Raw genomic sequence first — 13,039 nt, 5'->3', positions numbered from 1 at the left:
CTATCAAGGCAAATGCATTCTGTCAGAATTCCCGCTAATCCAAGAGAGGAAAAATAAATCACAGACAAAACTGGGTCTGATTTGTTGGATTTTAATGCAGCATGTACAAAGTCATGATTTAGCTTTGTTACCATGATACCATCTATACTTTCTCTGCACGCAAAAAGTCATTATAGCACCAGTGCAAACACAAACACACAAAATTTGTCAAAGGTTTGGTTAGAGAGTTTTGCATTCTAAACACACACACACAGACACATGCACACACGGCACAGAAAAGCTTTTCTGTTGCCAGTTAGAGAATCTGAAATAAGACATTTTTACTAATGACGACATGAGGTTATGTGGGAGGAAAGACTTTAATTTTGTTCAGATAACTGATTTACTGAGTGTGAGGGGGCAAATAATGTGACTGTTACACCCTGAGCAGTCTACACAGATAACAGCAGCAGACCTGGCTTGACTTTTTGAGTTGTATGCAAGTCAGCTGAATATTATAAAACTGCATAACTCCAGTAAACTCACGGTAATTACATACAGTGCTTCTCAGTTAGAGTCAGAGTGCCTTACAATGGAGTAATGCAGTATATCATATATGCATCTGTGCTTAAGGTCAGTCAAGACAAAGTTGCCAAGGAAGCAATATACACATCATATTTACTGCTGATCTGTTGACAAAGTCGCTCATGTGAATAGACAGTAAATGTACTCAAAAATGAGATCACAAGTCACAGGTTAAACACCCAGGAGAAAATACTCAGTGTACTGTCAAAATCTTTACATTTTTATTTGGACAATTTGTTACATTGCGATAACGATCACTTAAAGATCCAGTGTGTTGGGTTCAGGGGGATTAAGGCACGGACATTTCATATTATATATGTTTTCATCACAGACTAAAAGTCGTCCTCTTCCACAGAGTCCACCATGATGCACAGCCATGTTCTCTGGGCCTACAGAGGGCCCTTGTACGCTCTTCGTGATGTGAGAGGTGTGATGTTCAGTTGGTAATGGCGCATTTCAAACTGCAACCTCACCGCTAGATGCCACGAAACCCGACACACGAGATAACTCTGAAAGCCTTACAGTTTGTGTGTGGTATGAACTGAATGTATGAAACATTAAGGACGTCTCTCTGATGTTGGCTCCCTGCTCTTTGTTCATAATCTCCTCTTATAAAATTTCTCAGACCTTGAAGCGTCTGTGCGCCTCAATATTAAATAACCAGAAGAGAAGGGGCTTTTGCTTTTTTGATGCCCAGAAATCTTGGAAGTGTCGTTTTTCAGTGCTGTCAATGAAATTCACTTCACCTCCACAGCGCTGGGGTGCAATAAAATAGACTTGTAGTGACGCACAGCTGCCTCCTACCATGATGGCAGCAGATGTTTTCTTTCTAACGCTTAAGATTTATGATGGGACATCAGTGACAAATGAAGTGATGTACCAGGAAGTGTCCCTAACATTTTGTACATTCAGACACAGCAGTACGTACAGTATCTGTGTGTGTTACAGTGTTGTCTGATATGATGACGAGCCTTCCTCTGAGCTGCTGTGCAGGAGTGGCTGCCTCTCTCCATAGCTCGGCACCCTCTTCCTCCTCTGGTTGCGCCTCCACTTCCTTCTGGCGACAACGAGCAGTGTAGCAATGATCGCGGCGATCACCGCCCCGAGGAGCCCCGCTCCCAGGAGCCACTGCCAGATATCCTGGGCCTGCTGGAGGTAGGGCGTCAGGAACTCCTGAACAAATCTCTGGCCTGTGGGGAGGTGGAGGAGTTTAACAGAGAAGAGCTGTAGAAAGACTAATTTACTGGACGTGGTTGTTTTTTGTGTACTGACCAGGATCCAGCAGGTAGGCATACTCAAATCCTAACACCTTGTTGGACAGGAAGTAGTCTCCGTTTCTATAGAGGGGCATGAAGGGCACCATGTAGTAACCATCATTGTGGCCGATGGGGGCATTGGCACGTGGGTAGCTGTTCCGGAGAGGCTGATGAGTCCTGAGCCAGCGCTCAAAGATGCTAGAGAGGGATGAAATAGAGAGGGAAGGGACAAGAGGAAGGATGGGTAAAGATGAGTATGATAAAGACGGAAAAGGAATAATGGTCAGACCAGGATGCATACAAAGACTTACAGGAAGAAAGTGGAGAAATGTTGAACCAGCATCACAAAATTCCCTTCAAACATGCAGCAATAAAAACTGAACTTGTAAATTTAAAATATGTAAACACACACACAACAAAGGTGGTCATTTACTGTATAATACTTGACTATCAGCTCTCTGTAACCACAATGCTCTTTTCCTGCATGTACCTGTCAATGAAAGCATGGTGCAGGAGGAATATGGGGTCATTGGCTGAGCCCTGCACTGAGGACATGGAGCCGTTCATGAAGACGTGCAGGGCGTTGTGCATGGTGCTCTGACCTTGCACTGCAAGACCAGTCTCTGGATCGGCAAAACCTGTTGAGAAGAGCTATCTGTGAACTTTCGTTTTGTTAAAGCCCCACGTTCTGTTGCAGAAATGTCCAGACATTATAAAAGATAGTTTGTTTGACATCAGTTTTGTTTGTTAACGGTTGATTAGGTTTGATGGACTCACTGTTGGTGTTTAAAGAGCTTTTTCTTTCTTCATCTTTGAAATGCTTTTGCGTTAAGATGTTTGCCTTCTAGCACACTGACACGCAAGGGACTCTTTGAGCTTAAGAACGGCTGAAGGCCTCTTACTGTGTGTTTGAGTGATGCTCGTGGAAACTGCTTCGAGGTAACTGTGAGTTCAACACTACTAAAAAGATATTGGGCAAGAGCAACTGGACACTGCTGAAATGAAAAACTTTTTTTTGTATTAACCAAGTAACTAAATTATCAGGCTGATGTAAAATTATTCGTTTAATGTAAATTTTTAGTAAGAAGTGTTTTGAGAGTACATATGTTTGTTCCTGCTTGAATCTGTGTTTCAGTATTACTTTATAGGTTTACATTAAGCGTGAATGTCTGTGTGTATGCCCCTCTTTGAATGTATGCATATCACACAGACACACAACTAACTGCAGTGGTGGACTCAGGATGTTTGAGGGGAAGGGGCGAAAACAATAAAAACCCCAGACCCTAGACCCTTTTCCAACATCTGGGGACAAATTGGTGTGTGTTGGTGTGTGTTGGAGTGTGTGTGTGTGTACCCTCTATGGCGTTCCTGAAGCTCATGTTTGAGAATCGGTCCATGGGTCCAGTCTCGTACTCGGGGAGGCCCACAACGAAGTCCACGTCAGCTGATGTAGGGAGTCGCCTCACGCGGTTCTGATCATGGTTGCCGGGATTACGCAACAGCGGACCCTCCCCGGTCGAGTTACACAATGCCTCTCGGCTGTTGTACTCTTCTGGCTGGGTGCAGATCACCTACACACACACACACACACACACACACACACACACACACACACACACACACACACACACAAAAACACACATTTATTGAGCTACTGAAATCAGAGAGCCTACTGATCTCTTTAGATCTCCATCCATCAGTAAAATGACTCCCATACAGGAATGTTTACTTCTGTGATTAAGCAGACTTGTATGCTTCTGAGTGTAAGCATGGATTAAAACACGTGAAGACAAAATGGCACAATGTTAAAAGATTATTAGTTCAAACTACAAACTACTACTACAAGAAGTACAAACTACTACAATGATTCTAACAGATTTCATGGAAGCCCTAAACAGTCATGGGTCGAACACATTATTTCCTCTGTTGTCCTGTGTTGACAAGTAACATGCTATTTGCTTTCTTGAGATCTCTGTCATTATCAGAGATAAAAGATAATTTTCTGGAGCGCTCGAGAAAACAAACTTTGCTCACGTCATTATCACAACAAATGTTGTTTTCCTAAAATACTGAGAGAGGAAGTGACAGTCACAGTTGTGAACCAGAGTGGACCATTACATGCACACTGCTCTGTAGGGTGGCTTTGTATGGAAACCTTGAACGGCCACGGGTTGAAACATTTCCTCTGTTACTGATGTCAGTATCACAGATCAACAGGGGTTGTTTTCCAGAGATTACATGTTCATTTTGTTGAGGTCTCCTGATGATGAACTTATAATGAACTGTGAAACAAATAATATTTGTCTGGTTATCACCGGAAAACGTAGAAAACCGTATGTTTGACCTGTGGTTGTGTAAGGTTTCCATACTTTCAAAGCAAGTCACATGATCTTTTTTTTTATTCATTCTTGCTGTTAATAACAGGTACTACCCAATCATCCATATTCAGTTTAAATAAGTTGCTACACTCATTAAGATGGCTGAAGCAGTACTCACTTTTTGGATTAAGAGGCTTAGCCAGCTTTAGAGGAACAGACGCTCAGAATGAAATGGAAATAAAACAAGCCTTCGTTTGTTTGACGGGGGAAAGGAATTTTTACTCTCTTAATGATGGATGAGAGAGATTTGCTTGTACATCAACACATACTCAAACAAGCATGCTTTCACTCGCAGATACTCAGAATCAGAGAGAAACTAATCAATTCTTACCTTCCATGAGGAAAAGACTGAGGCAGGGCTGATGAGGTTGGGGTTGTTGAAGCTGCGTCCTCCCATCAGAGCATCGGTGCACACCTCACAGGACTGGGCGTCCCTCCAGTCCCAGTATGGGATGGTGAAGTTGAAATCTCCCGTCAGCTTCCTTATCTCGTTCTCCCAGTGAAGCAGGTAGACTCGGTGCCATGGCAGAAATGCCGCGGATTCATGGGCAAAGTCGATGTCCCTCCACACGTTCCCGGGCCCTCCCAAGAAGGCGTCTCGCGACACGTAGTAGTGCATCCAGACAAACAGATCGTAGGTGTTGATGTCAGAGAACATGGGGTTCTCCCCGTTTTCCCCCATCTCTGCTCTCGTTGCTGTGGAGATGACATAGTCCTGGCTGATGGTGTTCTTGGCCAGGTTGAGATAAGAGATGAACTTCTGTTGCTCAGCAGTCGACATGGTCAGGATGTTCCTGCGCACCGATTCCCTGTACTCAGCACAGTTTGAACCCCAGTAACCAAACCTGCACTCTCCACAGTTAAAGCCTCCATAGTTTCCAGCACAGCGACACGTCCGGTTGAAGAAAGCCAAAGGCCAGCGCTCTCTGTCATCAATCCCGCTGTGTGGGTACTGGGGCCCATGGGGCTCGTCCGAGACCTCCACCTCAGTGCAGAAGCCTCGACCTGACAGGGCGCCGCAGGCTGAGCCATCTCCGTCCCACACTGGGCAGCACTCTTTGGTCCGCAGCCCCTCTGAGTTGGCACAAGGGCGGGGGAACTGGCACAAACAAATCCCAATGAGCTGAAGCAGAACTAGAGATGCGTACAGACTCCTCATGATGAAAAGTCAGGGCAGCTCCACGGTGTGAAATCGTGCTGAGAGGATAGAAGCAACAGAGCAAAAGCAGCACAGGGGAGTAGAGTCAGTGCTTCCAAAGTTACCTCTATACTTACTAAGTAAGCAGAGAAATACAAGATTACACACTTCAGAGTCAAACTCAAACTCTTGAGGCACCTGTATTCACATCAGCGACCAATTACGTATTTCAAAAACGTCCAGCTTATAGGTTCTTGAAACTTTCTACCCCTCTGTGCTCCCATCCAACTCTCTCCCAAACCTCCTTCCACCTCTCTCTCTCTCTCTCGCACCCAGCCAACAGTCTCCTGCTCGCTCCCTACTCACTGAGCTGTTTTGGTGGGCCGTCCTCTAACAAAGTCTGTGATCTCACACACATTCAAGCATGTGCACTCACACACCATCACATGCTCAGGATAATAGTCCTGATTCCTCTCTGATATTGTCTTAAGACCAGCTGACCTCTGCTCCACTATACCTCAGGCAGAATTGTGTGTGTGTGTGTGTGTGTGTGTGTGTGTGCGCACGCCCCACCCCCTATCCTAAACCCTATCCTATTCCCCCTGGAATTTGTGCATGGTTGAGTGTGAGGTTGATGTGCTGTTGCTGAAACAGGGAAGTGAGAAATGGAAAAGAAACAGAAGATGATGAGGTGGAAAATTGATATGAGTGCACTCTGTGTTACAGGAAAGTATGGGGTAACCATTAAATTGGGATGATGAGAGCAGGAATTATGTTGACTCCCTTGGTAACATTGGTAGATGGGGGTCCTGTGAATCTGCGTGTTGATGATTGGTTCTATAAGGATGCAGTGAAGATACGCATGAGTCTGGGCAACATGTTAAACATATCAAATCACGATCTGCTTGCTCACTCAGGCAAAACTGTTCATTATGTGGACCAATGCAACATTTTCATTTGGGTTCAGCCTTGTGAGGCCATGTGCCATTGCTGTATTATATAAAATGTGTGTACCTTCTAGATTTAATGATGGTTTGAGGCAAAGACAAAAGTCAAGTAGAAAACCTGAGACTTGCACAACAAACTGTCAATCAGAAAAAAACATAGTAAACTTCCCACACATAAAAATCCCCTCTACAAGGACTTTTGATTATTTCATCAATACATATCTGAAGGCACACGTGTACACACACATATGTATTAGATAAAATATGATATACACACATGTTTTTGCAATGATCGCAATGATCCCTCAAAGATGGAACACTCATGACAAATGTAACAGAGGCAGGATATTTTACAGTTAAACAATACATTTTATTGTCTAAAATGACACCAGTGCACTGAAACAGTAAACTTCACAGGCAATCTAATAATTAGAAATCACACCAAGCACGTTTTTTCAACAGTACAGTGTTAATGGTCGTCCAGGGCAATAACAATATCAGACAACTCTGGAAACAGCGTGTTGAAAAAGACAGCACAAAACATAAAGTAACCCACGAGGAACCCTTAACAGAAATTCATATTCTAAACTTCAATAAAGCTGGGTTGTAGCTTGTATATTCTGCTGAGATATGCCACTTTGAGAATAAACAGTCAAAATATCTCTCCTCATCTTTTCATCATGCTCTGGTAACGTTATGCTATTACGACTACACAGGACTGAAAATTGGGTCGGAGGCAGTTTATGTTGCGGGCAGGAAGCGTTTACAGTGACTGAATAGGAAAGCTAAACCAATAATGTTTTGGAGAGCGTATAAACCATCTATCAATCTGAAACAGACGGCACTTCCTCTCTCTTTAACATCAGTCATCTGCTCAGAGCATGTCCACGTCACAGACTTATGTATGAAGATGTCACACGAAGATGTCTCATTTCACGCCATATACTGTAAACAAACTGTGGCAGTTTCCTCTTGATTTATAAATACTGACATGCAAGGCAAACACATGGCTCCGTCAAACAAGCAATTCATGTCACGGGTGTTTAATGACAGTATTTTCACACTGTAAGAGAAAAAAAATGCACCGCTGTGTGTTTTTTTGTGGTAACTTCTTCTGTGAAGAAATCTCTGCGCTGCTCCACTTTTGACTTTCCAGTAATGCGCACAGGTCAGAGGGGACTTCCCTGGTGGAAATTACAGTCGTTCTGCTCTCTTATTTTTCCAAAAACACACAAGCACAAAGCAGATGATCACTGACTCCATATGCAAGGCTGCCATGTTATGCAAAGACAACTATGTGGACATCATCATTAATTAGTTTAATGCATTGTAGTTAAAATATAAAGGTGATGATCAGTGACTGAAAGTAAAAGAAGCTGTATGTAAAAACTTGTGGTCAAAGTCTTATTTAAACAGAAGAAGCCTGCATCAGCACTTTATTTAAAGCACAAATGTAAAACAACTCACAGTGTGGCAGAATAATCCACCAGTGCTCCATTATCTTATTATATTATTGGATTATTAATTAAAGGTGAACAATATTTCATGTTGTAACTGCTGAAGGTGAAACAACTGTATTTCTCTGAAATGTAGCGAAGTTAAAGTACTGTGTTCTCGAGGACGGAAACTGATCAAATTAAAAATCAAATAACAAATACATGAATAAATGGCTCTCAATCCACCAATAAATGCACCAAAAGTAACACTGAAACTGAATGTAGGCATTGATGCTAATCTATAAAATGTGACGTAAATTGATTCAGTTTCAGTTCACTTCTGTATTGATTCACCACTTTATTCACTTATTTATTTGTTTATAGCATTTACAATCACATTTTATCATTTGAATTATTTCTGAATTACTGTGTTTGTGTTTTTACATCTGATTTGTTTGACATTGCATTTTCCCCACAATTATTGTATTCCTAGTAAAGTTTTTGCATTTAGTTTTGTTTTGTGAACATTTTTGCCTTATCATTATAGTATTATGTTATATCAAATACATTATATCCATTTCTTTATTTCTTTATTTCTTTATTAATCTTTTTGATTTTGTCGGTTTCGGTCCTCCGTATCAGGTAGCATAAAATGAACATTTCTAAATGTAAAGAACAAGTAGCCTCCACAGTGCACCCCTGGTAGTCATCGTTAATGATATTAATTAATGATAACGCATGAAAGTTACGCAATGCTTTATGAAACATTTCACTACAGAAAGCTTTTGAAAGCGTCCTCGTCATCTGCACCACATGATGCAGCGTGCCGATCATCTGCACAACACAGGAATGTCCAGTACGTGCAGAGAGAGGCAGAGAGAGAGATTTGTTTCCCCACAGGCTTTTTCTTCCTCTAGTTGTTACAGTCGGGCTCAGGTCAGACAGTCATCTGCGCAATACCCCGCGATCACAAGCCGGTCACATGCTGCCGCAGCCAGGCACGGGATGCAGCTTATCCCGCTGCAGGGACCCGGTGGAGCGCACAGGAATGACCATCACAGGATGAACCTGTCCGCAGGGCTCCGGGACAGACAGACCGACAGACAGACTGACAAACTTAATGTGGATTTCAACTTACAGCAGTAAGAATTGTTTATCACTCACGTGACATGATGTAAAATACTTGAGAATGAGGCCTCGAGTGTCACTTTCTCATTAATCTCCTCCAGCAGACACAAGAGGGCAGCAGGGCCCGTTTATTGCCTGGAACAGAGGAGCGCCACAGGACGACTGCCAGTCACAGCATGGTTAGTTCAGTAAGAGCCTCCTCCTCATCAGCTGTAATGAGGCAGGAGAGGATGGAGCGGTGCTGATGATCTGACCTGCTGCTGGTGTTGTCTTTCGCCTCTGTGCCTTCTTGTTTTCCCATTTCGGAAAGCGTTTTCGTATTAAAAGCCGTTCCCACCGTCCTGCAAAGATGAAAGATAAGTCTTGCTGATTTCTGCTGCAGGGGAGAGACGTGATTTGCACCTTGTAGCCCGAGGAGACAATTATTCTCTTACTTAGAAAATCTGCCTGGAAATCAGAATGTTGCTTTTCAGTCTAATTCTTGTGGTGGAGAATTAGGTGGAGCTGATTTGTGCTCTGTCTTTGAACAGGTGAACAGCTGGCTGTGTGTGTGTCAGATGGTACGACCTCCTGACCTTTGACCCATCAAGGCCCATCAAGACTCATCCCCATCCAAACAGGAAGTGAGACAGATGGATGAATCTGTGTTATTACACTGATTGATCTGTATATTTAGTCATTTAATCATTCTTTAAGCATACATAACTGGTCTTTTTTTAACGTGAATGTTTTTGTGGAAAGCAACCCTTTTCATTGACTCAAGTACTACAGTTTTGAGGTATTTATACTTCACTTGAGTATTTCCGTTGCCTGCCATTTTTAAACTTCAACATTTTGGAAGCCAATTATATGCTCTTTACTACTCTACTGCATTTATTTGATAGCTTGATTTACTATGCAGATTGAGATTATTTTTACTAAACAGAAATGAACAGACACAACATGATGTATTGATAATGATTTATCTACCCAGCAGTATACAAAGTAGTTTAAAACAGCTCCTCCACCTACCAGCAGTGTTATATAAAGTATTCAAAAATCATACTTGGGTAAAAATAGAGATAATGTTTTAAAATTTTGCTTTGGTAGAAATGAAAGTAACCCCTGCAAATATTCCCTGAGTAAAAGTATCCTATATTATATTCATATATTTACATGTATGTAAATATTTTACCCTGTGGATTGACTGATTATCAGTGTTCTTAGTCACACTCCATAGCTGCCTACCAGCTTTAGACACTAGAAAGATTAATACATTATTGCATTGCTGATTATGATTTTTATATATTATAACTTTGTATTTTAGGGGTTTCAGCTGTCGATTATGCACACCAAGACACTCTGAACGCCACTGTTGGCTCCGGTAACTGGGATGGGCATTTTTTTTGCTGATATTCACTAGACCAAGTGATTGCTTAAATAAAACATTCAAATATATTAAATAAGAAAAATAATCTGATTAATCAGAAATGAAAAACGATCATTAGTCGAAACCCTAAGTTGAAGATATTCTAAGAGGGGCTTCTACTTCAAAGTTAGCTATTTCTGCATGACAGCATTCATATTCTGCTGCATCATCCCCAGTTTGTGTGCTGTCCCTGTTATCAGGGCGTCTTGGTACTCAGACACAGTGTGACAGCTTGTCAACCTGTGCTGACAGTTAACATCGATACTGAGGCTGCTTTTACTTTGTATGCATCCAGACTCTGGAACATCCTACTGGAGGATCTGAGGACACGCTCTCTTTTTTTAAAGTATGTTGAATTTGCATTTTTCTGCTTTAAAATGTGATGGATTGACTCAGTGTTGTGTTATAGTTTAAACCCACATCTGTTCCAGTGGGATTCTGTTTTAAAGGACATTTGTTGAATTTTTTTTTTCCACAGTTATTTTATTAAAGGTTAAGGTATAGGTCTGCCAATGAAGCAAGACTTTTTGAATACAGTGTGTTTCCAGTAGTTTCTACATCTTTGCTGAGTGGAGTTACACAATGTGAAATACTTGACTCTTGTGTCAAAATATAACATTAAAATACTATTTTGAAAGAAGACTTATAATGTAGTTATTTTCCTTTCTCCAACTGTTTTATATAGGTTCTGATGTATGCAAAGATTTTAAAAGTGGGGATCAAAGTACTCACCAACAGTAGCTCCCCTCTCCCACAGAAAACACTGCTCCTGAAACGCCTAGTCAATAATCCCGCCTTTTAATCTGTGACTTTGTGACATCGCACTACGTCTCTATGTCACACATTTGCATCATTTATGGGGTTAGTTTTTCATATAGGAATCAATTTAGCACATCTACTCTGTTGTTAGCTGTGCTTGGTCGGGCGAGCTGACCAATCAGAGCAGACTGGGTATTCAGTAGGTGGGGCTGAAGGACCTAAAAGGAGCTAAAACAGAGCACAATCTTTAGCACAACACATCTCCTTTAGGGTTGGTGACATTCACCTAACTTGTTTGGATTTTTGATTATATGTTTGAGAACTGTTTGGCCTAAATGTAAATCATGAAAACATTTTGAAAGAGTAAACACCTGCTGATGAGATGAGGAAAATAATCAAGATGATTAGGTTTTATCAGAAATGAAAGGCCAGAATGTGAATATGTACCAGATGTACCAGATGTCACTCGTTCCATTTACTAAACACAAATAAGTGATCATCAAAATTCACTTGCTCTGAGACCACATTACATGACAGTGGCTGTTTTATATTGGAGGATCTTGTTTCTCTGTTGGCATCACGTGGTTGTAGTTTTTCCTCCACCCTATTTGTCCTACTTAGAGTGGGAACATCACAGTCAAATGACAGCCCTGTAAATCAGCTATGTGTCTATGGCAACCATGAGTATCCACTGTTATTTTGAAATACCATTGAATAATTGATTTGCTGACTGTGACACTGACTCCGTTGTGCTTGTGATTTGCGTAGGAGTGTTGACAAAAAAAGACTTTACCCTATAGATGTGTATGAGCATGTGCTGCTATACACAGAGTGCGGGTATGTTTCGCAGGGTGTACTTGTGGCATTTGCTGTGTTCCTCTAAACTTATTTTCTTCTAACTAGGAGACCTGGCACTCTGTGGTACACTCCGCTGCAGCCCACACGCTCAACAGTGTCAGTGTCACATTATGCACATACAGTGTGGTAACCAGATGATGTTCATCTATCGTACCTTACAATCCAATTCATCAGGATTCGACACACTCTGTGACATGCTTCAACGCTGATTTGCTTATTGATTCAAGTTTGCATCACGTGTCCATTTTAGCAGTTAGGCTACTGAATTGAATTTGTGAGAAGAGAGAGAGATTGAGTGGCATCAGATGAGACAAACTAAGTTGATCCATTGGCTGCTTGTTGATTTTCTGCTTTACTACAACAGAGAAGGGGTTGCCATGGAAATGTGACCCCAGATCATTCCGCAGTTTCATCTGTCCTGTGCAGCCCTGTTTAGAAAATCAAGGACACGATGTGATGTGACAGCGGTCCCAAACTTCCTGTGTGCTTGAGTATTGTTGATGTTTGTGTGAGTGGTCTGGGAAATTCTTAAAAATACAGTATGTGTGTTGAAGAGAGATATTCCTCTTTAGCTTCTGCCTATTGTCAGGTAGAGAACTGTACTAAGTCTGTAGCAGACTTAAAGCTGGGACACAAGAGGACATGAGGGACTAAGCTGCATCTGAATTCAGCGACTGGAACCTCCAAAGTCTGCATTTTAACACCAAACATGTCAAAATGCATGAACAAAGATTTTCCCCCAAGAACTGCCAATTTCTTTTTCCTGAATCTGCAGCACACATCCAAAGATTCATTACAGCCATGATGCTCTCCAATCCAGGCGGGTCGATTGTTTAATGGTGCATTCAAGTGACCATCAACCATATGTGCCATATTTGTGGTGGGATGAGGGAAATACATTTGGATCAATGAAAAGGTCAGTGCAAGATATTGGAAATAAGTCATGAATTGCAATGCTCTTGTTAGCAACCTGAATTTGATGTTAATGACTATAATTTACTTACAAGTAGAAGTGTTTGACATATTTATATATTTATCTTGATGAATTCAGCAGTGTCAGTGGAATGAGGTCATTTAACAAAGCTGATGCATTGCTTTTCCATTATGTTGGGTAACTGAAGCTCAGGTGCTATGTCGTGGAATTGCTGTGTAAATAGCTGATTTAAC

The 13,039-nt window shown here is 41.6% G+C and overlaps 1 protein-coding gene and 1 long non-coding RNA gene across 2 annotated transcripts; one reads left to right on the top strand and one right to left on the bottom strand.

Moving 5' to 3' along the window:
- Nucleotides 1-95: 95 nt before the first annotated feature.
- Nucleotides 96-5,514, bottom strand: tyr (tyrosinase). The gene is made up of 5 exons (XM_037075044.1): nt 4,530-5,514; nt 3,175-3,391; nt 2,311-2,458; nt 1,837-2,018; nt 96-1,754 (listed from the first exon to the last, which is right to left on the bottom strand). Exons 1-5 carry the CDS (start codon nt 5,355-5,357, stop codon nt 1,507-1,509), a joined length of 1,623 nt encoding a protein of 540 aa, XP_036930939.1. The 5' UTR covers nt 5,358-5,514; the 3' UTR covers nt 96-1,506.
- Nucleotides 5,515-8,356: 2,842 nt separating this feature from the next.
- On the top strand, nt 8,357-10,897 carry LOC119007043. Its single transcript, XR_005070988.1, has 2 exons — nt 8,357-8,861; nt 8,949-10,897. It is a non-coding gene; the product is annotated as an uncharacterized LOC119007043 (long non-coding RNA).
- The last annotated feature ends 2,142 nt before the right edge of the window (nt 10,898-13,039 follow it).

Source organism: Acanthopagrus latus, chromosome 2 (assembly GCF_904848185.1).
Source record: "Acanthopagrus latus isolate v.2019 chromosome 2, fAcaLat1.1, whole genome shotgun sequence".
Classification (NCBI taxonomy): domain Eukaryota; kingdom Metazoa; phylum Chordata; class Actinopteri; order Spariformes; family Sparidae; genus Acanthopagrus; species Acanthopagrus latus.
Note: the sequence above shows the minus strand (reverse complement) of the source record. Positions and strands in the feature narration are given on the sequence as shown.